The 26,812-nt window shown below is 37.7% G+C and overlaps 1 protein-coding gene across 1 annotated transcript; it reads right to left on the bottom strand.

The window, feature by feature from the left end:
- Window positions 1-1,791: 1,791 nt before the first annotated feature.
- On the bottom strand, window positions 1,792-25,853 carry LOC137403894 (ski oncogene-like). Its single transcript, XM_068090000.1, has 6 exons — window positions 24,644-25,853; window positions 18,498-18,676; window positions 15,108-15,182; window positions 6,942-7,093; window positions 4,958-5,143; window positions 1,792-2,597 (listed from the first exon to the last, which is right to left on the bottom strand). Exons 1-6 carry the CDS (start codon window positions 25,598-25,600, stop codon window positions 2,578-2,580), a joined length of 1,569 nt encoding a protein of 522 aa, XP_067946101.1. The 5' UTR covers window positions 25,601-25,853; the 3' UTR covers window positions 1,792-2,577.
- Between the last annotated feature and the right edge of the window lie 959 nt (window positions 25,854-26,812).

Here is a 26,812-nt window from a genome sequence, read left to right on the forward strand (position 1 = left end):
ATGTACAAAAATTTTTGTTCATAGAAATAAATTTAAGATTTGAGCTATGCATGTTCATAAATAATCGATTTTATGGAATTTTCGAAAATAAATTACATGAGTTTCGGTTGTTTTTGGGGAGCTTATACCTGGTCAAAGGGTTAAGAAGGGTATCTAGCCACCACTGCTACCGCGGCAAGTCTAATGAGCAAATGGTAAGAACATATACGTACTTTGCACCAGGGTATACCCTTTGCGATGGGGACTCTTGAACGAGAAAGGCCAGAAAATAAGAATTGAATGATACAGAGCTTATCCATTTTAGAATATTTGAAAAAAAAAAGTTTTTTAATTTGTAATTTTTCTAAAATTGTTGTAGTGTAGCGTCAAAGATGTGTTATATCACTTTTCTTAAAGCAATTTTTTATATGGAGTTATTTTTATTGCAGACATTCCAACTCAACTATATTTAGTAAAATATCCTTCCTCCATAAGATGGAACAGACAGTCTGAGCAGATGGTCTTGTATCAATCACATTCCTTAGAGTCTATTTGTCTAGTTTCTCCCACAGATTCGAACATATCTCTACCGTTTGATACCATTTTCTCACCTTGCTGGTCAGTTGACCCACATATTTGGTTTTAATATTTCCCATTCTAGCTGTCTGGATTTCTTTTAAAAAGTCCTTTTTAAACCATTCAAAAGGAAAACTGTAGGGATACAGATCCTCAGCATCATTTCAATAATCATTTATGACACAAAATGACAAACTTCATTACTGTGTCATATAGGTATACTTAATAACATCTTTGCTCAAATCCTTTGACTTATAACATTTTTTTGCTTCAGTGTAGTTTTAAATGTATTTATCTTCGTTATCTGTCATTTTTTTTAATATTTTCCTATAGATTATGTGTAATCGATTAGCCTTTTTTCCTATCGATTAGCTTCTGTTCCTATTGATTAGACTCTGTTCCTATTTAATAGCCTCCGTTCACGACGAATTTGATTGATCTTGTAACAAAACCCCATCTTTGTAAAATATGAAATTTTGATATTTATTAGTTAATCCGTGACCCTTCCAATGTCGATCCGCATGAAGACCCTCAATGAATGCATTGAATGTCAGTCAGAGCTGTAGTCATACAAGCAGTAGGTCAAGGTAAGCAGCAACAGTAAATGACTCAACCTCATGCGGGCTCAACTGAATTTTAGTCGATGTTTTGCTTAGGAAAATTATGGCTACTATCAGTGCTGAGTTTTTAATGTCAATTTTTTTCCATTAGTAAATTTTTGATAATCGATATTTAAAACTGCATTGATCGGATTTATGTCAACCTTTTCTAATACATCGTGGACGACCAAGAACTTGTAGACCTTCCATTGCATTGACCTTTTTGTGGGCGAAATTGGTATTTTAGCCAGTGATTCTGAATGAAACAGCCATTTGTGGATCCATTATGTAACCAGAAGCCCTGTGAATACGTTATAATCGCTGTTATTAAACCAACACCCAATTTAACTCTAACAGATTCCAGACTATTCCAGACTGTCCAAGGAAACCTTACGCGCTGCAAGTCCCTATTCCATTTGCAGCGAGCTGCGCATGTAACATAGAGCTACTCTCGTTGGCTACAGCAACAATGTAGTGTCATCGTCTACTACTGCGTTGAACTTCCGGAAATTTAGTCTTGTCATGATTGTCGACGACCATTGTTGACAAGACAGTCTAATGAACTAAACACCAATTTTCATTTGTCGTATGAATGTCTTCCTTTGGTTAATCAAATGTTAGTCCATATTGATGAGTATTCAGAGATGTAATGTAATATATTATGGTACTGTAGTCATATCAACAATATAGCATTAAATAGTGAATAATATATATACGATTTCTGTTGAGCTCTAAGAAATACAGGCAATGCTGGCCTATCAATACACCGTGACTGACCATTTGTGGAGTAGCACACTTGACTGACTAATCAAAACTTATTATTTCTGAATTCCTGAGAAAGCATCATGGGAACTATTAACCGCATCTGGCATAGAGAATGTCATAAAAAGGTTCAGTCGCAGTGAAACTTTCAAAATTGCAAAAAGTCGAAAAAATTACAAAAATATGGCCGACCAAAACCAAAAAACCAATGTTTGGAATTATATATATAATTAAACGTTGAATAAATGATAAAACCGATAAATGCACATATACTATGACAGAAGAAAGCACAAGAAGCAGAATAGCATACCAGCAAGGCCTGTAGGTTGCAAATCTGTATAACTATCGAGTCAACAGCTTGGTGAGGTAAGTCGAGAGAGAATGTACGTTGGCTTACATCACATGCACATAAAGTATAACAAATAATAACATGAATGGAGATAAAACAAAGTGGTGAGGTATGTGATAGCAATTATAACAATCTGCATCTATTTTTCATAAAAGATGCAAAAACCGGTATGTAAACTGACAAAAGTGTCTTGTCATGATTCGCTAAACACTTGCTGACGCTCCTGTCAGCATGACGCATCCCTTCCAACAGCGCAATCTTCGGCTTACAGCATGATCTTCAGTATGCAGAAAGTAGAATATGTTCATATGTTCAGCTTTCACCGGCATGTTCTGAAACAAAACCGATTTGATGAAAAGTTTCATATGATAGTTTTAAAACCTAAAAATCTGCTTTCGGTGTTATTCGAGTATGCTTCAAAATTCAACTAAATCTTATAAACGCTAATGATTTTGACAATAATTTTCTTTTAACTCTTTCGCTACCAACTTAATTCTTTTACCCCAATTGAATATTCGATAAAAACCTAATATTCGACAATGGCGCATGAGTTCTGATAAGTTTTGAACCACAAGGTCTATGAAAAAGATTTGGATACCAAATTAATCTGCATAAAATATTACATCGTCTGATGCCCTGAAAAGGCCTCAACTGTATGGCAATAGGATCTCGGACACTTTCTCAGCTCATTCCGCTACTACTAGTTATGTTATAAGAGCTACTAGTTACAGAAATGGACTCAACTACCCAACTAAACCTTAAACAAGCTGTTGATTAGGAACAAGGCAAGAATTGCTGTAAATACGTTACTATGGGACAACTGAAAATACAGTACAGTAGTGACTCGCTACTTCATGGTTTGGCTTTCAAGACTTCAGTACATCACGGGGTAAAAATAATCATGAAGTTAAAACTAAAATACCAGATACATAAATCTCTCTCGTACTAGGTCAAAATCTCTCTCACACTCGAATCTGTCCGCGAGCAACATTGTGCTATCCGTCGTCGCGGTTCGCTGTTTTCTTGTAAGATTTGTCAAGTACAAGAATGCAAGGGGCTGGTGACCCCCTTTATCATGTCTCATAAGTGCCCTTAATCCTCAACATTGTCTAATGAACCAAGGAAAAAGCAAAAAATGCTTATGATCAGTAAAAATGCGACTTTATTGGCTGAGAGTTTAGTAGTTTCTCTTTAGCGGATGTTGACTTTTCGTGTGAGGTGTCAGTCTTAGCTGAGAAGCACAAGGGATTACTGTATTAAAATGTCTTCAAAGACTAAACAAAGTTCACAGTTACGATTAAAAAACCGCTAAAGTTTATTATGTAAAAATAAAGTCATTAAAATTAAAACTAATCTACTTATACAGCTGACCTTTGCCCTTAAAGCAGCATCTGATGGCATCATTATTAAGCTAAACTCCAGTGTTGTCTTTTGTAGCTAAATGTTGCCAGGTATATTGCACAAAGTTCCATAATCCTCCCTAAGCATTAGCTATGATGTAAAATGTCTGTTCTACCCCCACAAATAAAGTAGATGTAACTTTTGCGGGAGACGGATGAATGAATATAATGTTCTAGTGCAATGATGACACCCACATCCATTACCCAATTATTATTAATGGCCTTAAAAGATCTATGCCCTATTTAAAAAATTAATATATTTTACATGTTCATCACACAGCAGCTCATGAGTGAATGACATATTTCTACATCACAGCGGCAATGTTAAATAATCGGGCAGCAAGAGAGGAGACGATCCTTTCAGGTGTCTGCTGAAGCTAGACCTGAAGGCACCTAACTTATCCTTTGACCAGACTCTCTGATAATGGCCTATTACTCCGCTTTGTTCTGCTATCACAATTCCAGGGTTCCAACATTATAGCCACTTGTTTCCTAGGAGTTCGGTGCTCATGAGGGATCGAAAAGTGTAATAGGTACATGCAGAATTATTTAACAATCCAGCAAGCTGGTTGAGTGACTCAGCTGGTAGCATGCCTGGCTGCAATGCAGAGTGTCTGAGTTCGATGCTTAAGTGATGCATATATTTTTTTAACCTTCAAGCGTGGCCACAGACAGACGTACACTGGCAGGTCGTACGCAGTGAGAGATCGTTATGTGAGATAACCATGTGCATAGTTATTCCTAGATGTGGCACGGCAGTCGCGGGGTGCAGATGATAGATAGCACACTGGCCTCCGAATATCCTGGCTCGATTTCTGTACTGTGCAATCTTTTTTCCGAGCCTCTAAGCATGTCTTCTCACAGACAGACATGGCTCTTACTAAAGTAAAAATTAGCTATTCAACTTGTTGCAATTGACCTAGAATATTATTCTTATAGTTCATCCATATTGCAGACACTCATTCTCCTCCATTCCGCCTCAATCATTCCCATCTCCCACCCCTCATCCCTTTGGCAACGTGAATTGCATTTCCGACTGACGGAAGGAGTTCAAAGGCAGTTGCTAGCTATGAACCTTTGTTACCTTTGTCAAGGCTGCAGCAATTTATCAATATTTTAATGAAAATGCCTAACGGCTGCGAATTTCATGTCACGTAGCCGTGTTACCCTTAGGAGTCGAGTAAAGAGCGTAAAACTGCCAAGGCGCTAGCATCTAGTGTTGCAGACGACACGCTGACTGCACCGTTTCCTCTTTGCATAAACTAAAAAGCAAACAACGGCTAGTGTCTTACCTTTGATGGCTGAGTCGTTCGGTACGACGTGCCTCCGTATTGAGTCACCACAGGAAATGTACTTCTGTTCCATCAGTTCCTTCTCATCAGCGCTCATAGCCAAACTGCTTTGTAACAACTGCAGGTACATGTTCTCCATTTTGGCAAGGTTTTCTAACACTGTCATGGCGGTGTCCGGATGCTCCCCTAAAGCAATAAAAACTTTTGTCAAAAATTACAACTATTCGTCTGGCAACATGAACTGACAGTGGCATAAGTGTCTCAATACATCTCGCCAGTTGTAAAAAGACTAGATTAAAAAAATTAATCAAATTTTTACTAAATGAAAACATCTTACACTTTTACTATGAAACAAAGAATTTCATGAACTAAATTTAATTGAATGATACCACAGTATGTGTATATGTGCAAAGCATAGACAAAAATGCTAAAGAAATTAAATATTTTATTATTTTAATTAAATCCAAACGATGACATATCTCCTTAGCGATTCACTGGTTTGCGTAGCGAAAAGAAAACTGAATTTCTGCCAGGATTAGGAGAATTCAAAATGATGTTTATCGTCTAAAGCACTTCATTTGAAAGCAGTTAAATCATTGCTTTTAACAGTTATTGAAAATACGACAGAAGACCCGGCAGCAAATAAAGATGAATATCAACTGAAAAACGATGTTGAGAATTTAAACAGCCCTAACATTAGGGGATGCTAACCTGCTAACTCTTGAGTTAACGCGAGTTAAAATGTTGAGTTAACATGTTAACTCAATCCTTAATCAACTGAAGAGTAAATTAACAAGACTTAACACAACGCTAAAGGTGAGTTTACAACAAGACAATTTGTAGGAATTGTGTTTACGCTGAGAGAGTTGGAATGGCTTCTAGTCCGTTTCCGATTTGAAATACTTTTTTTACAAGGATTTTACATTGTAAACTAACAGACTAACTCAAACTCTGACTATACAAAATGACTTAATTTTTAGCCAATGAAATACAACATCGATATCCATTCCATTAGCTTGTATTTTTGACTCTATTAACATTGCGATATATGATTGGTCAATTCTATGTTATACTCTTGTCAATTATGACAATCCAAAATGGACAAACACGGTATGCAGCATTTCAGCGATCTAGTGACGGTGACTGAAACGAGACCATTTTACAACTGTTTTCGTTTTATCCCAAACAGACTTTGTCATTGTGGAAGCAACTCTGATAAATTATCCCGGTATAAACATACCTTTAGACAGCATGACAGACTGTCTAATAGTTAGCCCTTTCTCATTGGTAGATTAATAAAAACAACTTTCAACTCCATTCTGTTCATAGGCCTTTTGTTGACACATTACTTAAAGATGTACTTCAACAAAATTTTGGTCAATTTTGTCAAAAATAATTTTTATTTTTCGCGATTGTTTTTGATATTTGAGGTGGTCTGATTAACAGGATGTTTCAAGATTAAAATCGGCAAAACTTAATTGCGGTTAAAATACTCCGATCAAGTGAAAGTGTGATTATGACATCCATAGTTGCAAAGAAATTGACAGAATAGCGACGCGAAACGCTGCAAATTTGAACACAACCGATATCAACTATAATAACTAGTGACATTTTCCATGCACTTTTTTTCTAAACGTTTTAACGGTGATCAGGTTTTGCCGATTTTAATCGTGAAACATCCTGGCAGCAAGGTGACCTCTACTAGAATTTTGCGCAAATTCATCTTTTAACTAAACAACTTGGAATAAAAATAATCACCTTATTCATTAGTTTAGCATCTTCGGTACAGACTTTCAGATTTGTAGAATTGGGTGCGTTTTACCGAGTTGTTGAAACTTTGTGAATAATTAATGAAAGGATAGGAAACAACTGCTATGGCCTTGGAATTCTTTACAAACAGACGGCATGCCATTACGACAAGTAAACTAAAATGTTTTTTTAGCCATCTTACACAAGCATGACCTTGAAGAACTCGACTAATTACCTGTGTTTGAACAGTTCACAATCGTATTGTTATTCTGCCTGTCCATATCAACTTCAGAAGATTCCAGACTGGTTTTATCCTCGCTCGCGCTGTCTCTCTCGCAGTCAGTACTCTGTTGCAGCGCAATGTTTGGAACGAAGTGCTTTTCATACCTAATAAAACACGTAATGTCTAGATCCAGGAGGCTTGATTACAAATTAAAATCTTAACAACAGAATATTTTAGGTTACTACTTATTCTTTCATGTCTAATGCGAAATGGCACTCAGTGCAGGTGCTTGTTGGCAAACAGATGGTTAGGCAACCAGTAAGAGAATGTCTGATAATTAAAAAAAGCAATTATATTGCGTAGACTTGTTGCCGTAGGTAACTATTAAAGCATCTAACGTTTCATTAGCATGCCTATTAATGCCCTAGAACATTGGTCTTTGATCAACAAAGACTGGTCTAACCACACACAGCCAATGATTGAAATACCGGCTCATAGCAACAAATTTGGCAGACACCTACCTGCGCATGGATTATTTTACCTGCACATGGATTATTTTACCTGCACATGGATTATTTTACCTGCACATGGATTATTTTACCTGCGCATGGATTATTTTACCAGCACAAGGATTATTTTACCAGCACAAGGATTATTTTACCAACGATGTGGTTTCTATTATCGTCACTTTTATATCTACTTGGAACCAAAGCAAAATAACTCTACTTAAATTTTAGAAACTATTTTCCACTATAACAACTCCAATTGAAAACTTTTTTACTACAAATCTAAACAATGGGAATGTGAGTCAAAGAAATGATGATTTATATATATACAAATGTATATATATATATGTGGCATATATATATATGCCACATATATATATATATGCCACGGTGGCATATATATATATATATATATATGTGTGTGTAATTATACCCATGTACAATGTATATTTACACACATATATACGCATATATATATATATACATACGTGTGTATACATATATACACACACACACATATATATATTGTAATGAAATTAAATACGTGTATTATTTCTAGCCATTTCTTAAAAAATATTTCTAGTAAACATCAGGCCCAGACTTCTTTGTTTTCAAGGTGTAATAGATAATTACCTCAACAGATGTGTCACGACTATAAAACGGGTACATTTTTAATAAATACTAATGCTTTTTCCAGTCTTTGGCTGCTGGGATGAATAAGCTTGAGAGCTGCTGCTGCGGGCGTTGGAGCGCGTTCCATTAGCGATTGGCGTGGCTGGGACTACGACTAATTTAGGGTCCGGAATGTGCACTAATTTTGTCTAACTTTTTTGCATTCTTGGTTCATCTTGGTCAACTGTCTTCTCTAGAACTGGTCAGTAGAGCAGCAGTCTTTGTCCTGAGCAGTATGGCTCAATAAGTTCACCATTATTGGTGATAAAGTTTCTAAGTTTATAAAGTTGTTCTTTTAAAAGTTCTCAAGTCTACAATATTTTCAAGTCTATTTTACCAAGGCAAGCCACGGAAGGCAACAAGGTCAGTTTTTGCCTATTAATTTGTGCATTTTACTTTTAGCAAACTGTTAAACTTTTACACACATAAGGATTTGTTACATTCACTGTCTATTTCTCATTTTATGTTTATTTCACAATTTATGGCTAATTCTATACATTTGATTTGCCTCTAAAACATTTGAATCAATTTGTATATTTTACACTGTTATTAATAATTGCAACTGTTTTATATTAATGTACATGTCATGCAATTCGCATTGCAGACTTCACGTTGAGCCAGTTGGGTTAAATAAAGTCTCATGAACCACAACTACTCATCAGTAAAGCTAGCTCTCCATTACGGCTTGTCGCCCTAGATAGCGCCTGTCGCTACAGTGAAGTCTTGACCTCTACCATTGGAGAGTCAAGTTTACAAAGTCAAAGCGAAGTTCAAGTCTACAAAGTCAAGGTAAAGCTCAAGCTTACAAAGTCAAAGTAAAGTACAAGCCAAGTCCTTAGAGTCAAGTAAAGCGCTGAAAGGAAAATACTGAAGGAACCTGTGAAGACAAGTAACGTATCAATATTGAACTGAAGTAAATAGAATATCTACAATATTTTCTTTAGTTCCATGTGTGGTTTTATCAACCATTTTTAGCTTGGTATTGTGTATTGCCTTGGTTAATTTCTACAAGTCTGCTCGCTATTGTAAACTGAGTAGTTCAAGCTGAAGTACAGTTGACAGTAGTTTAAATTTAAATTCACAATTTTTACAAGCAAATTTGGTGCACATCAAGCGGCTCCTTTGATTGTCCGGTCTCTGCTCGGTAATTGTTTGTGGGGTCGCCGTCCTTTGCGCGCGCCGCAGTGCAATTCCTGGTAAACTCATCAAGTAGCTATTTAGCTGATTGCCAATTTTGTCATCCTTCCTCTAGGCTATATTCACATGTAACTACTGTATTAGATGGGCACGCACGGGTAGGTGCCACCGTTAGTGTCTTGCTGGCTTTAATTATTAAAGGGCTAGTTTTGTTTATTTTCATAGTAGGCCTAGTTGAAAGTTAACTCATAATTTTGTTCTCTGATATGGCGTCAGAGGACGAATCAAATCGTCAAACTAATATGCAATCACTTGAAAGGTCTGATACAGATGTAGTTTCCAGGCGTGAGTCTGTACGCCTAAAGCTTATGCATTTGAATAATGAAGTAGCTCAAGCTATAGTTGAGGAATTTGAGCATATGGACCATTTTTTCGGTCAAACTGAAGCTCACACAAGAGAGCAAATAGAGCAATATAGTGCCACTGTTGATGCCAATTTGGAAACTATTGAAGCAAACTATAATGAGTTAGATAGATTGACTGAGAATAAAACAGATTTAGAAACAATCAAAAATATGTTTGATTTGTGTACAAGCAAAATCGCCGTGAACCGACAGAAGCTTACAGTGCTACTAGAGGAGATGGACCAACCTAAACAAGATGATGAGGAAGATCTTCAAGAGGCGTCTGCTACCTTTGCTACTCACATGGAAAAGTTTAATCAACTGCTGTCCCGAATGAGAGAAAGAGAAGCTAATACCATAACTGAAGCAACACCTTCAGCTTATAGCCGGCCAACTGTTATGCCTACACGCACCAACAACGCAGAAGTCAATGTGGAATCCTATAACAGTATTGGAGCTCAAGATACAGGTCTACAAGTCATAAAAGATCTCACAACTAGTCTTATTGCTTCAATGAGAGCAACAAAGAGGCAGTCCCTGGCACCTGCTGTGTACCATGGTGATCCCATTACCTTCACAGAATGGGAAATGGATTTTGACGCTTACGTGGAGACTGAAGGTTTGACAAATATTGAATCCCTCCGTCACCTTAAAAGGTTTGTGTCTGGTAAGGCTTACGATGCCATCAGCGGGCATTTCTTAACTAATACACTATCTGCATACTATGATGCAAGAGCAGTGCTGAAGGATAGATTTGGAAACAAACACAGCGTAAGCAGAGCACTACGTAAAAAGCTGTCGGAATTCAGCAAGATAGGACCCAAAAATAGTTCTATGCTAAGGGAATATGCTGACTTGCTGGCACATGTTAGATCTGCTATGAGCGATGTTACCCAGCTAAACATCTTAGATGATAGCGAGGAGAATGAGAAACTAGTTGCAAAGCTACCCGATTTCATGATTAGAAGTTGGGTGAAAATAGTCAAGGAAAGACGTCAAGCCAGGAAGCCGTATCCTGACTTCAAAGAGTTCACATCATTTGTTATTGACCATGCGGAGATCATGGAAGAGCCGTTGATGCAGCTGACAAGCATGAATTTGAAAGACAAACCCAAACAACAAAGAATCTACCCTAGTGCTCGAGTTAGTGCTCTTGCAACATCTACTGTTTACGCTAACTCCTGCATTTGCTGCAAGAAGCCTCATGCAACAGCCGAATGCTACACACTGAGAGATATGAAGGCGGCCCAACAAGAAGCCTTTGTTAAACAACATCGTCTATGCTTTGGATGCTTGGGTTCCTCAGATCACAAATCTAAAGAATGTCCAAAAAGAGCAACCTGCAAGAAGTGTCAGAAAAGACACCCCACCGCCTTACACAGAGAACCTCATGAATGGGAGCGAAATAGGAGTACAGATACAAAGGCTCCAGAAACTCAAACTAACACTTCAGGTGGGATGAAAATGGAAACCAAGCCCAACAAACAATACACAAGCACTCTAAAGGAATCACAAGGGAACACTGCTCAAGAGGATTCTTTGCAGAAGACAAAGAAGCTTGATGTCAAGTTCACAAGTTGTGCAGAGAAAGGGCTAAATATGATTCTTCCTGTTTATGTTTCCTCGCAATTTGATCCACAGAAAGAGGTACTTATATACGCTATGTTAGATTCACAGTCGGACAGCACATTTCTCACAACAGACGTTGGAGGCATGCTGAACACAGATACAACAATAGAAGATGTACAGATGGAAACTCTAAATGGATCGACACTTGAGAAGATCAATTTACACCACAATATTTTAGTTAGGGGTTTCCACGAATGTACCAAGCTTAGCATAGCAGCTTACGCTTGGAATGACTTCTCATGTGACAAAGACCAAATACCTACTAGAGATAATCTGGCCAAGTATGAACATCTCGTCGAAATCTCCAAGTTTCTTCCTCCCCTGCTTGATATACCTGTGGCTATGCTGATTGGGCGAGACTGTTCAGATGCCTTTGCACCGATAGAGGCAATACGTGGACGTAAAGGACAACCATTTGCTGAGAAAACAGTTCTAGGATGGACAGCTATGGGCAGTAGTAAAAGACAAAATGGTCGTAAAACACCAAGAGTATCAGTGAATGCCTGCAATACATTTGCAAAGATGTTATCTGATGATAGTGACACGCTAAGCTCTCAAGATGACATAAAGTTCATGGAGATTTGGAGTAAAGGAACTGTACAAAGAAATGATGGGTACTTCCAGATGCCATTACCCTTTAGATCGCAGTCCAAACTACCTAACAATCGTTTGCAAGCAGCATTGCTGGCTACTCGACTTAGTAAGACACCGCAACACGAGTTAGATCTTAGAATTGGTGAGGAGCATTACTGGTCAGACTCTCAAATTGTGCTCAGCTACATAGCCAATGACTCCAAGAGATTTCAGATTTATCTAGCAAACCGAGTTCATGAAATTAGAGAGCACTCACAAGTCACTCAGTGGCACCATATAGCCGGGGAGCACAATCCAGCGGACATAGCGTCCAGAGGGATAGAATTCCACAAACTAATGAAGAGTATCCGGTTCCATGGGCCTGAGTTCTTAAAAGAAAAACAAACATATCCTTCAGCTAAACAGACTGATTTCCAAGCGAAACTCGGTCAAACAGATCCAGAAGTGAGAAGAATTAAAAAATGCAACACAAAAATGAAACAACCTAATCCAGTGCTCAAGCTCATAGAGCACTTCAGTACCAAAATTCGACTTCTACGAGTTGTTGGAACACTTCAAAAGATGGTACGCAACAAATCATGGAAGCTGGAACCACTAGAGGCAGTCAAATGTGTGACATGCCGCACACTACGAGGAAAAAGCTCTTCTCAGCAGATGGGAGACTTGTCATTAGAAAGAACTGGAAAGTATCCCCCCTTTATGCCTACTGGTATGGACTGCTTTGGGCCTTTTGAGGTTAAAGAAAGGCGTACTGAGCTGAAGAAGTATGGTCTAGTCTTTACCTGTCTATATACCAGAGGAATACATACTGAGCTCTTGGATGACTTATCGACCAATGCATTTCTGAATGCATTGCGTTGTTTTATATCTATTCGAGGACATGTGAAAACCCTGCACAGTGACAATGGCACCAACTTTATTGGAGCAAAAAATGAATTTGACAAGCAACTTGAAAATATGGTAGACAACGAAGCTAAGCAAATTCTAGCAAACATGCAAATAAACTTCATCATGTCAACACCAACAGCTAGCCATCAAGGTGGTGTTTGGGAGCGACAAATTCGCACCATTCGATCTATTTTAGACGATGTCTTTTACAAACACAAAGGCAGATTCGATACTTCCATGCTACGAACGGCATTTTGTGAGGTAATGGCAACGGCTGACAGCAGGCCTCTATCTTTAGTTGATGTCAACGATCCGGAAGAGCTGCCAATCACTCCGAACGCTTTGCTAACCGGAAAGCCAGAACCAACACCGCCACCCCCAGGCGAGTTTACAACGAAGTCATATGCTAAAGCTAGATGGAAAGAAGTACAATGTTTGGCGGAAGCATTCTGGCAAAAGTGGAAGATCACTTACTTCGATGAGATTACCAAGCTTCAAAAGTGGGCCGATATTAAGGTGTACCTTGCCAAGGGTGATGTGGTACTCTTGGTCGAGCACGATATGCCCAGAAATCACTGGAGAAAAGCTATAGTGGAAGAAACCTATCCAGGATCAGACGGTCTTGTTAGAAAGGTGTCAGTTCGATTAGCGTCAAAGTTCCTCTCCAGCGATGGAAAAAAGAACAATTCTACATAGACCTGTTCAGAAACTAGTTAAAATGGTATAGATTATGCTTATACTGTTATCCTTGTATTTTATGCTATTACTTTTATCCCCCATCTATGCTAAATGTGCACCGTCAAATTTGGCAGCACATTTTTTGTTTTATCACATATACATATCACTTTATACTACTTTCTGCTTACCCTTACCTTCATGTATGTTTCACAATATATCGCTTTCAGGTAGTATGTTTTATGCTTTCAACATAATCCTTAAAATGTGGTGAAATGTGGACAGTAGTATTTTAGCTTGCTTGTAATAGTTAATTTCCTAGAGTAAATTAAGGTGGGAGTGTAATGAAATTAAATACGTGTATTATTTCTAGCCATTTCTTAAAAAATATTTCTAGTAAACATCAGGCCCAGACTTCTTTGTTTTCAAGGTGTAATAGATAATTACCTCAACAGATGTGTCACGACTATAAAACGGGTACATTTTTAATAAATACTAATGCTTTTTCCAGTCTTTGGCTGCTGGGATGAATAAGCTTGAGAGCTGCTGCTGCGGGCGTTGGAGCGCGTTCCATTAGCGATTGGCGTGGCTGGGACTACGACTAATTTAGGGTCCGGAATGTGCACTAATTTTGTCTAACTTTTTTGCATTCTTGGTTCATCTTGGTCAACTGTCTTCTCTAGAACTGGTCAGTAGAGCAGCAGTCTTTGTCCTGAGCAGTATGGCTCAATAAGTTCACCATTATTGGTGATAAAGTTTCTAAGTTTATAAAGTTGTTCTTTTAAAAGTTCTCAAGTCTACAATATTTTCAAGTCTATTTTACCAAGGCAAGCCACGGAAGGCAACAAGGTCAGTTTTTGCCTATTAATTTGTGCATTTTACTTTTAGCAAACTGTTAAACTTTTACACACATAAGGATTTGTTACATTCACTGTCTATTTCTCATTTTATGTTTATTTCACAATTTATGGCTAATTCTATACATTTGATTTGCCTCTAAAACATTTGAATCAATTTGTATATTTTACACTGTTATTAATAATTGCAACTGTTTTATATTAATGTACATGTCATGCAATTCGCATTGCAGACTTCACGTTGAGCCAGTTGGGTTAAATAAAGTCTCATGAACCACAACTACTCATCAGTAAAGCTAGCTCTCCATTACGGCTTGTCGCCCTAGATAGCGCCTGTCGCTACATATATACTTTTACTGGGCAGCCCATAATTATTTTTATAGAAAAAATGTTTTAAATATGGCGCCATCAAAAAATATATTAAATGAACTAAATTGAAAAATAAAAAGGGTATAGGTATATGCTGTTATACACACAAAAACAAAAATTTATACAAGAAATACTTGAAACTACCAAGTTAATGTATACATCATATTTCTTTTGACAAAATATTAAAAGAATTAGCAACACATTTGTTGACTGCATCCTTGCGTGCGTGTCGGGCGAAATTATAGTGAAGTCAAACATTTTTTTTTTAATTATTTTTTCCAATTGAACAAACTTTGTTCACATTACCTTTATTAGTGTCGTTGATAGAAAACTGATATACAGGAAGTCTCCACACTTCAACTAACCAACTAAAATTAATTTGGACCTAAACAAAAACTACAGCAAGCAAGCCGATTATGAATTGGGTCACCATGATAAAAAACCTACCTATCAGACTCGTTCAGTGTGACAACTCGATCTGGATTCTCTAATGAAGGTGGACAACTCTTCTGCGTCGGCAATCTAAAAACAGGATATGTCGATGTGAACTCATTGCAGGATGAGCTATAAAAATCATCGTCAATCAGCAGTCTATGTGAAAAGAAAGTTTGATGTACAGACACCAGGGATTACGTGTTTGTCACAATTTCCATTTCCATAACATTTCCATAATTAATTTTCATATTATTTCCATTTCCATAACATTTCCATAATCTATTTCCATATTATTTCCATTTCCATAACATTTCCATAATTCATTTCCATATGATTTCCATTTCCATAACATTTCCATAATCTATTTCCATATTATTTCCATTTCCATAACATTTCCATAATTTATTTCCATATTATTTCCATTTCCATAACATTTCCATAATTCATTTCCATAGTTTTTTCCATTTCCATAACATTTCCATAATTCATTTCCATATTATTTCCATTTCCATAACATTTCCATAATCTATTTCCATATTATTTCCATTTCCATAATATTTCCATAATTCCTTTCCATATTATTTCCATTTCCATAACATTTCCATATTTTTTCCATTTCCATAACATTTCCATAATTCATTTCCATATTTTTTCCATTTCCATAACATTTCCATATTTCTAAAATAAAATTTCCATATCCATTTCCATAAAAATTATGGAAATATTTATGTTTATGGAAATGGAAAAGTAAACATTTCCATAATATGTTTAGCGATCCCTGGTGTGTACGTATGTGTGCGCGCTTGCGTGTCAAATGAGCGTGTGTGTGTGCAATCGTCAACTCTTCCCGAATATGTGATTAATTTATACATAATATGAATATGATATTTGCTTGCTAATATACTTTATTTAGGGTCCAGGCAACATCAAAACTGTATGCTACCATTGCCTATAACTAAGCCAGAGACGATTTGAGATGTTTTGAGAGTTTCTTTCAGACTCCCTTAATAGTTTCTGTAATACCACTGATGTTAGCTGGGTTTGTGTGTTACCATTGTCCGTACATGTAGCCAAGTCCAGAGACAATTTGAGTTAATTTCTTCCAGACCACTTTAATAGTTTCTGTAATACCACGGATGTTAGCTGGGTTTGTGTGTTACCATTGTCTATACATGTAGCCGAGCAAGAGGCAATTTGAGTTAGTTTCTTCCAGACCCCTTTAATAGTTTCTGTAATACCACTGATGTTAGCTGTTTGTGTATTACCATTGTCTATTCATGTAGCCTAGTCTATACAATATAACTCCCCTCTGTTTATATCTTGGATTACGTGTATGTTACAATTTCCATAATTCAATTCTATATTATTTCCATTTCCATAAAATTTCCATAATTCATTTCCAAAATTTCCATACCCTTTCTATAATTTATTTCCATATTATTTCCATTTCCATAATATTTCCATAATTCATTTCCATATTATTTCCATTTCCATAATTCATTTCCATATTTTTTTCCATTTCCATAACATTTCCATAATTTATTTCCATATTATTTCCATTTTCATAACATTTCCATAATTCATTTCCATAGTTTTTTCCATTTCCATAACATTTCCATAATTTATTTCCATATTATTTCCATTTCCATAACATTTCCATAATTCATTTCCATATTTTTTCCATTTCCATAACATTTCCATAATTCATTTTCATATTATTTCCATTTCCATAACATTTCCATATTTCTAAAATAAAATTTCCATATCCATTTCCATAAAATTATGGAAATATTTATGTTTATGGAAATGGATATGGAAAAGTAAACATTTCCATAATATGTTTAGCGATCCCTGACAGACACTGAGCAATTGCCAGACGGAATACCGCTTTGAAACACCGGTCATATCTCTCTACTCAACATGCACCAGACACTAGCTATAAGATACATGATGTCTAATCCATTTTATGTCCAGAATACATTAACTGCGCTGAAGCAGTCTTCAGTGATTTGTTGGCAATCTTTCATCATCCCGCCACAAAATTTTCCGTTATATCATTACCGATATAGCTGACACCTTCCATGCCTGTCACACGAGAGCATGACAACCGCAGTAGGTTCCCATATGCTTGTATTTGATTAGTATTCAAACATGCTTGACACTGAGCAAGCACTAACTTTAATGTATTGACTAATGGAAGGGGTCAGATACTATGCAAAGTCTAAACCTTTTCAAGTTGGTAAACGAACTTCATGGACTTATCGGTTTTAGGAAGCCTTCCCACAATTCCATTATAGTTATAAGATCCCATAATACCATGATCATGAACAGATGTCATCAATTCGCAAAGTTACGACTGTATTGCATAATTAAAGGGGTGAAATGTATAATTACATCTCTTGTAGACAGCCTGCTGCGACTGGCTATGAGATCTCATAAATTGAAGGCTGGAATGGCCTCATCAGTGATTATATATGAATCTAGGGAGCAATGAGAAGACAATGGCTGGCTGAGTAGCTACGAAAGACCTACATACATATACTTAGCCAACGCTAGCTGCGAGCAAATGATAATGTTATAGAGAGGCAGGTAGAGGACACAGCTGGCTTCATGACATTGCATTGCACCAGCTCATCTACGAAACAGTTTATTACCACGGTGGCAAGTACTCTCTTGACAGATACTTTTGGCAAATACTCTCTTGGTGACAGACTTATAGATTATATATATACTTACTAGTTGTTATATAATGATGTTGTGTTTCATAACAAAATAACTAAAGCAAAAAAAAGTCAAATACATTTTTTGGGAATTGGAGTGCCTGAAAAAACTACAACATTTCAGACTGAAAAGAAGAGCTTTTTATCAGACGTGCCTTTAGTCTGATAACCAGACGTGCCTTTAGTCTGATAACCAGACGTGCCTTTAGTCTGATAACATCATTTCAGCGAGAATACTGGCTAAAGCAATGACTTTGGCAGTCATAAGGTTAGCGATGGCCTATCGTTAAGCAGTTTTAAACTTGGCAGATCTTCGAGCTCTTAGCCATGTACCATCATGGCAAGGGCAACCACGCCTATGTGAACGAAGATGACAGCCTGCCAACGGTGCTTATATTTTCCGATATTTATGCAGCCATTGTTTCATCCTGTCCCTGAGCCAAGACAAAATGGAAGAAAAGATTGACTGAAAGACCAGTAAATTCCTGTCACTATGAAATAGATGGCCAGTACTTCACATCAAACTGTCACATTAAGGTGAATGATGGACTACGATTAATAACCTATGTTCTTTCTACAATTGGCTATATAAGCTAGGTTAGGAGAGCTCCCCAACCCATTAAATGAAAAGATAAAAATTGTCTGTAATCATAAGCTGCAGCGAGAAGGAACTCTAATGTACCTCTTGATGGGTAGGTTCTGGAGGTTACCAGTTCTGCTGCTGTCAGACCAAGAGCTGACGTTGTTTCTGGAAAAGGTCATGGTAGGTGAAGTCAGCATCCAAGCTACAGACGGGTTCAACTGGCTGTCACTGAATCTTCGTAGTTTTACGTTTTCTTCCTCGTTTAATGCACTGGGAAGCTGGCAATGAAACAGCAAAATGATTTCAAAGGCAAATCAAACTTAGACAATGTTTATTATACAAAGTAGGTATGTTTGCTGAAGGGATATAGGGGAATACCACCAGAATAACCAGCCATTACTAAAACCCTGGCTGCATAACTCCCGGCATACTCATTGTCAAATAAAGAACCAATTAGTGTTTCATCTCCGATTTCCAACTAGTAAAAGCCTTAGTCATGCAAAAACCAAATAATCATGTCAGTATTGTATAGTCTGCCATGTAAACTTGTCTGGAACACACTTGGGAGAGCCGACCATCTGGTCACCAATCTGTTTAATTTATGTGGGAGGTTTGTCAACGTTGTGTGTTGATTTCATTCGTAATTATCAATATTCTGCTAGGTAATAGAAATAGCAGAACTAAGGCTTCTCTACTGGTAGCCTACTGTGATTGGAATAACCTCTATCTGCCACTTACGAGAGTCAGGTGAAATATTAATCGAAGGCCCGTACCATGCAGGATTTTTTAATTAGTTTCCTGGTCAGGATCTGCTAGTTGCTATGACAAATGTAGCTGACATTTTTGAAGTCTTGACTAGGCAAACCCTAGACCATACCTATCGTATTTGATCTCACTGGTCAAGGAAATCTTGTTTTATTATACTAGGCCATGAGAGATGGTACGTGTTGTTGAGAATATCTTACATAAGGTATGCTGCCTGGCTGCCTTAGCCATTGTTCCATTTACTGAACTCGCATTTCCTTTAAAAATATTGATCTATAGTTGAATAATGAGAACATCAAGTACTAAGCGACAGATGCCGACAGGTGCCGGGTAAGATGCAGCTGATGAGAAGAGAGAAATAGACAGGAGTGCTCACAGACGCAGACGGTCGAATGCTGACCTATGATGCATTCCGCTAATAGATCTAAAATAACAGTCGGCAGCTGACTGGCTGCCCTGCTGTGAACTTTTGCGCTGCCCTGGCATATTATTAGGTGCTTTGAGGGAAGACTGCTAATCTAATCAGAAACTAGCACCACTGGGTCAACAGTACTGAATAACACGAGCTCCCCTCCCAACCCTTCCTCTTGACTCCTCCCTCTATCCTTAATTCATTCCACTTATCGTTCACTCGTTATCCATACAACAATGAAGACTACCGGGAAGATAAAAGGTATTATGCAACTTTTCTTCCAAGAACTTTAGAGATCAATAGGTGCAAGTAGGAAGCGCTATAACCTTGTCAGATACCAAAGATGGCTAGCATAAACAATTGGACATCATGACAATTTTTCCACTGAGCAGTTGATGTGGATTTAGAATTGTGTTCCCATACAATAATTGTTTTGATCGCGTGTTGCGGATTAACACGGGAGTTTTGTAAAAACGAAGGAGCTTCAAGCCAGAGGGCATCGCCGCGCACTCCCGTCTTGTCAAATTGAAATAAAAATGACTTAAGTGTGGAAAATGTTTAAAATGGAATAGCTTGCACAGCACCGCTGCTCTTTTTCGCAAGCATAAAGCTTTTTGAGCAATAAAACTTGCTCTTGCGGATGACGCAAACTTGGAAACAGAGTAAAGTTTCTCAATTTAATAAATTCCCATTGGTTTAAATTTGCAAAGTACGTTGTGCATGCGATTGCAGCCCATTTACTAGGCAAGGTGCAGCCCTGGTATGATATCGATTAGCATTCATCACTAAACCAACAGATCAGCCTAGTGCTGCTAGCGCTGACGGTCTTAAAGAATAGACGTTTGCTCACAATGGCGACTCAAAAGTCTGTCATCCAAACTGAGTGCACACAATTAAACACGAACTGGCAGCAGAGAGTCAGCAGCAGAAAACACTGGCAACTCTATGTTTTGTTAGCTGCATACTAGTGACTAGACCCGGTGTCAACTATTACATACTTGGATAGACAGCGTTCATTCTCTCTACACACAGACTGAAGGTGAAGTAAGGCCTGTAATAGAATTCGCTCAGACAAAGGAGTTGAAATAGGCATGAACCGTTAAGTATAAAGCCAGTGCTACACACCTGTTCCTATTTGTCTAATGCGGAAAGACATGTAAAATCTATTAATGGGAGAACATAAAAATTGGCAGCATCTAGATTGCCTGAAACATGTCTATATGTATAATGGTGGCATATTGGCATGCCAGGAGGTAATTGATTGAAGCTGTTGTCAGAGTGTTGGTATAATAAGCCGATAGTCATGAGTTCGAATCCTATATGATGCAATTTTTTACCAACCTCCCGCTATAGCCTTGCACAGATAGAAAAACATGACTCTTATTATAGTAAAGAATATTCCATACAGACCATGTTATGCAATATTACTGCAAATCCTTTTGAATGCTAAGTTTTATTCAAATGAAAATCGATGCTTCCATTTTTTGTCTCAATATGAAAAGATTGTCTACTATCTGAACAGCTACAAACAACTTGAAGCCAATATTTGGGTTTTTAAATTTCATTTATAGTTGAAATCAAACACAGTACAGAGGTTCAAAAATCGACGCTTGGTTCCCGATATATCAATTCAAACAAAAACATTATATTTTTAATGATTAATTTTTATTATTGATTTTGCTGCGAGAGCAATTTTATTGCTTAAGATGGATTATTTTTTAAAAGATAAAAACAAAATAAATGGTTACTCAATCACATTATATCAAGCCTTAACAGAAGAGATTACCAAAGCCATCATTTAGTTCAGTTCCATTTATATGCAAAAAACTAAGAGCTTCCCGGGAGAAATAGTTACAGAAACAAAAAACAAACGATTTTGGCCAAAACTCCCAAATTCTCACACATGCGGATAGGCTAGCACTGTTTAGCTGCCGACGCTGAGGACAGCTAAAACAAACATTACTTATGGCAAATGAGAGCCAAAATGAATGACTGTCGTTTCCAATGCTTTTACATTTTCACGCTCTGATAACTTTGGCAGCCATTACTAAAGTTCTTAGGTCCTGCAGATGCAATTAGATTGTACTGTAAACCCGTTGAGCTTGAGCAAGTTGATTACTAACCAGCCAGTGACAAATTAGAGTAGGAGAAAACAAGAGGACAAATCTCATCGAGTGCAATAAGCATTCGCAGCTAATTAAGCATGCTTTGACAACTAATACTTGGCTGATTGGTGCAGAATATCGTCATCTCATTAGACCGAGTCAAGTTTCTCCTTTTATATTTAAAATAATTTCGCAGTGAATTCAGCAGCTTAACTCGAAATTTATTAACTATAACAAATGCTACAAATATTCTGATGTGTGAGGTCATAGCTTGTGATCCTTTCTATACGAAACAGCTCGATTACTTTCTCCTAACTCATTCCTAGTCAATTTGTCTACTCGAGGTAGCCAGGCCATGCTTACTGCTCATGTTATAGTATTTTCCAACTTCTTGTTTTACAATACTAAGGCATCCATTTTATAAGCAATATGGCGCTTCTAATCTACTTTGATATACTTCAAATGAAATGTTTGAAACACGCCAACTAACACAATTTAGTTACAAAAGCTTGTAAAAGCAATTCTTTGCGAGAGATAGGAAAGACATACACAGATTCATGGATGTTCGGTCAATTGGACAACTTGTTAAAAATTCACAAGCAAACATAAATATATTGATAAGATAGGTCAGCCAATGTCATCCTAAAAAATGCTTGCTTTTTGACATGTAATACCATTACTGGATACGGAAAGCAAAACGAGAAACCAGTTTTCCTCTGAATGAATCCCTGGTTTTCCGGTTAAAGCAAATAGTTATGATTAATAAACGTTTTGCTAGTCCTGCTGCTCTACTAACCCCAGAAAACTAACGCCTTTTTCCATCAATAAATTTTCATTAAACAAATACTTTGTCTGGTGTCTAGACGGTAACAATAGTTGTCATTGTTCATAAGTCTCTACAATGTGTTTGCGTCTACCTCAGTGTAAGCAATAGAGAATGGCATTCTTTCTGTACCTAGGATTATTACGCAACCAAGTTTGATAAGCATCGGGCATCTCGCGGCCTCGTTGCTCCCTGGGCAGATAATTTGCCATGAAAATATCTAGGATGACAGCAGAGGGACTTGGTAGCTAAATAACCAGTATGCCTTCCAAAGTCAACAACTGTTTATTATATTAGCAACATAAGTCATGGGCAAAAAACGCTTATAGTGCAAAAGGAATGGTTTTCCAGACATGCCTGGAACAAAAAATATCGAGTACTGTGAGTGTAGAGCTGCACATTCCGTTGTCTGCATCTGCTTGAATTAGGTCAACTTTTTACTCAAATTAGCAAGTTTAATAAATCTGTTAAACACAACATATCGTTTCTGAGTTATTCTAGTTGCGACTTGAAACACTCAAAAGTGTTTTAAGACAGTGTTTGTACTGGAAAGAAATGTTTGAACTTCGAAGAAATCAGTCAACTTCAACCCAACAAATAGTTCATTTCTCTGAGAGACAATAATGAGCGCCATACTATAAATACCAACCTATTTAACAATATCTACATTTAGTATCTAACATTGTCATTATATAAAACGGTCAATTTTATTTTAGACTTCAAAGAAATATATTTCAATTTTATTATTGTACAGCTATTATAATCTTTATTAAAACGACTTACTTTTATTGCATATTTAAATATATATTGCATATATATTTAAAGATACTTTTAATGTATTGTTTTTCCCCTTCTAAGGATTCTTACTTAGTAGACATATAACTGTAAAACATTTTAATTGAGTAAGATTCATTCCAATAATGTTCAAACGTAAGGACAATCAACACAAATAGTTGCAGGCGAGCGTGCTATCGGGAATGACAGCCCTTTAAGCAAGGGCCCCAACTCCCAGGTCTCTGATACAAGACCCTAGGTTGAGTAGACAATTACCGCCACTCAAGGTTGACCAGGATGAAGATATTTATATATACATGTACAACTTTATATTTTGTATCGGAAGACAAGTTGGTACGTACACATAAAACAATTGTACATATATTTTCCGGGGCGCTACCACTCACCAGGTTGCGCAAGGCTATTGGTCGTATGGCTAATTTCAAACCTATTACTGGAATCACCTTCATAACTGAGCCAACCAACCGATTAATAAAGTGGCTCAAAGAAACCACGGCTGGCTAGAAAATGGCGACACTAATTAACTGAAGGTGGAGACTATGCAAGAGATTATTAGAGACGAGTTTGTTCGTCAGTGAACTGTGGTGACATGATTTTCAAGTTCATTGCCGCGTGAGAGGTATTAGATTATGTGACGGAAGGTTGTGTCAACGTCTAGCCTGTGGGTCATAGCCCCAAGCTTATCAATCCAGCTTCTATACGTTGTGTCACGTTTCGTTCTATCTGTCACGGGAGGTCATTGTTCATCATTTACCTTCATGGTTAGTGGTGTGAGACACGCAGCAGAGACCATACTCTCAGCCAGTGTTTTGCAAAAGGCTTCCGATAGATTGACAGAATTTTGTTGAGTTGAAACGCAGTTTGATGACTGGAGTATTGGTTATTGGTGTTCGCTGATGCAGAGGCCAGCCACCCGATTATAATCACTTCACGACCTCTTCAAGGTTTCAGTGAACTCGCAGTTAACCCTGAACGGATAGCATTTATTGACCTTTTGTGGTTCAACATACTGCATTCGCGTTAATATTTTGTGAAACATCTACCACCAAGCTCTTGCTTTTCTGCCTTTCAGCAAAAATGACATTATAAATCTTATTATTAATGTGGTTTCAGATAGCTATGCAACAGAGACTGGTGATGAGTAACTATGCGGGAGGTGATATCGCTAGTAGAATAATATAATTTGCTGATGTGATAATAACACTGATAATAAAGATAACCCTTCCCTGGTTTAAAGGGATCCTTCAACCAGAGTCCTAAATTTCAGTTAAATAATTCGACAAATAATCATCCAGATAAGTTAGTTAAAAATAATTCTTCGATATCATGAAGTGAAAACACTTACCTTTCTCTTTCTGTGATCAAGGTCTGACAATTGCTCAGATTCAAATCTGTCCATGGCCTCTGTGAAAACTGCTTCCAACTTTGCACATTCGGTTTTGTCGGAGATTTTCTCATCGTCAAGGAAAAGATATGACCTCCATTTGTTTCTGTCAAATCCCCAATGGCAAGTCTTATTTTCTGCCTGACCATGACAATGTCCAACGAAACGTCTTGCGTCAAAAAACTGGCCGCATTGTGCACATTCGATACACTTGGAGTTGATAGATATACAGAGTTTAGGTCGCAGAAAACCGGCTCCTTCGCCAAAACACTCGTGATAAACTGGAATACATGATTCGCTAACGACAAGGTCTCTTTGCGTCTCTGAACTGTCATCGCTGACATCAGCCGAGCTGTGTAAAAGATCCATACAGAGTCTTTCGGCGTCTGTCATGGTTATGAGGCCACATGTTGGTGCAGACGGTGGCAAATTTCGAGTTTTCCGGAACATTTCAAGTTGCTCGCTATTACATCTAGAACAGTATATGAAGAGTTTGTCGCATGCTTGGTTAATATGGTTCAAGCTAAACCCTGCCAGAACTGTCTTGAATATTTGAGGCAAGCAGAGGCGCTTTTCACCACCGATTTCAAAACACGCTATTAACTGATCCTCGAGTATGGCTTCGGACTGCACACATTGTGAATCGGCTTTCAGAAACAACGGTTTTGAATCGACTCGAGTCAGTGTTTGTAGTGGTTCAGCGAGTTTCTTACGAGCTTGCAAATTGTCCAAGATGGCCTTGTTGTATTCGAATCCTTCACCCAGTTTCATACGAGCCGCGAGTTTAACCATTTCTGTGTTGAGCAGAAGAGCGGATGCTGAAGCTGGACCTCTCAGGTCGTTCATTGCGAAGAGTTGGTAGTTTTGCAGGAATTGATGAAGGCTGGTATCAGAGGAGCTGAGAGGAGAGCAGCTCATCGTGGTGCATGTGCGTCTTGAAGAGCGTAGATCCTACGTGGTCAGTATTCTCAAGTAAAATGCAGCGAAGTTAGCTGAGTCTCAAGAGGCAAGTGCTAACAGCTAGACTCGCCTATCCTATGTGATCTGCCCGTCACTGTCTAGCCATCAGCTTCTTGGCTCTTTACTAGTCTAGACAGTTCCACCTCCCTGTTTGGATAAAGCTTTCCAATTCAGACTGCTCGCTAGTCGGCGTATACTTGTCTAATTAATGAACCAGAATACCCACAAAGCAAATAGAGAATGAGGGAGTACGAAATTTCGTCTTGAAATTATAGCCAAACATTCACAGAATGTGTATTGTTTATTTGCTCATTGGGGAGGAGGTTAGCCAGACTTCATTTTCATTGGCTAGACACGAATAATCGTTTGTCGCCGTTCCGTTTATGTGATTTAACTCCCTTCAATCAATAAATCATGCCCTATCGCCACAGTTGAACAGTTCAACCATAAGCTATAGCGTATTCATAGCGTAGTCCATAGCCATATGATCCGTTTAAACCTATAGAATTTAAGGGAGGCAAACAACTCAAGTAGCTAGATGAAAGGAGAGTAGGTTATGCAACAGCAGTTGACCTAAGCTTGTCTAGCTGCTCCCCAACAAAGCATTGCCTCGGATGCATGTAGTATATCGTGCCAATCTACTGCCTTGGTTTCTATAAACAGGTGATATTAGCATGTATGCGGAATAGTCCTGATGAAAAATCACTTTTAGCAGTAGTTACTTTTCATTTTGTTAACCAACTTTCAAAGCCAAACCACAAATGTAACTACGGAACCACCATTTAAAAAAATTCCCGATTTCCTTACATGCGATAATATATTTTGCAACAAGTTTTTGAGTATACAAAATGCACTGCGGAAATAGATTGCGGAACTATCATTTGAAAAAGCATCCCGTTTTTTAGGTCAAGTAATCTATTTTGCGAGGACATTTTGTTGTGTATACAAATATCAGCTTTTTACCTCTAACGATTTTGCCCTCTGCCTGTCAAATTTAAAAATAGCCTTGAACTAAAAGGACTGCCCTGACAAAGATGGAATGCAGCCATCCCCTAATGATGCAGACAGGTTGGAGCAGGATGCGCATCTACCTGAGCTCAATGTTATCAAGATGCCCATTTGGAAGGCTGCTGAACACAATATAATGGCCTTCAGCAGGCATTCTCGTCT

The sequence above is a fragment of the Watersipora subatra genome, chromosome 9 (assembly GCF_963576615.1).
Source record: "Watersipora subatra chromosome 9, tzWatSuba1.1, whole genome shotgun sequence".
Lineage (NCBI taxonomy): Eukaryota > Metazoa > Bryozoa > Gymnolaemata > Cheilostomatida > Watersiporidae > Watersipora > Watersipora subatra.

Excerpts from the sequence above, each read along its gene's own strand:
- LOC137403894 (XM_068090000.1), bottom strand. The coding sequence starts at position 25,600 with ATGAGCTGCTCTCCTCTCAGCTCCTCTGATACCAGCCTTCATCAATTC. Across the intron at positions 15,183-18,497 it reads CAGAACCTACCCATCAAGAG|ATTGCCGACGCAGAAGAGTT; the intron begins GTACATTAGAGT and ends TCCTGTTTTTAG. Across the intron at positions 2,598-4,957 it reads GAACGACTCAGCCATCAAAG|AACATGCCGGTGAAAGCTGA; the intron begins GTAAGACACTAG and ends GTTTTGTTTCAG.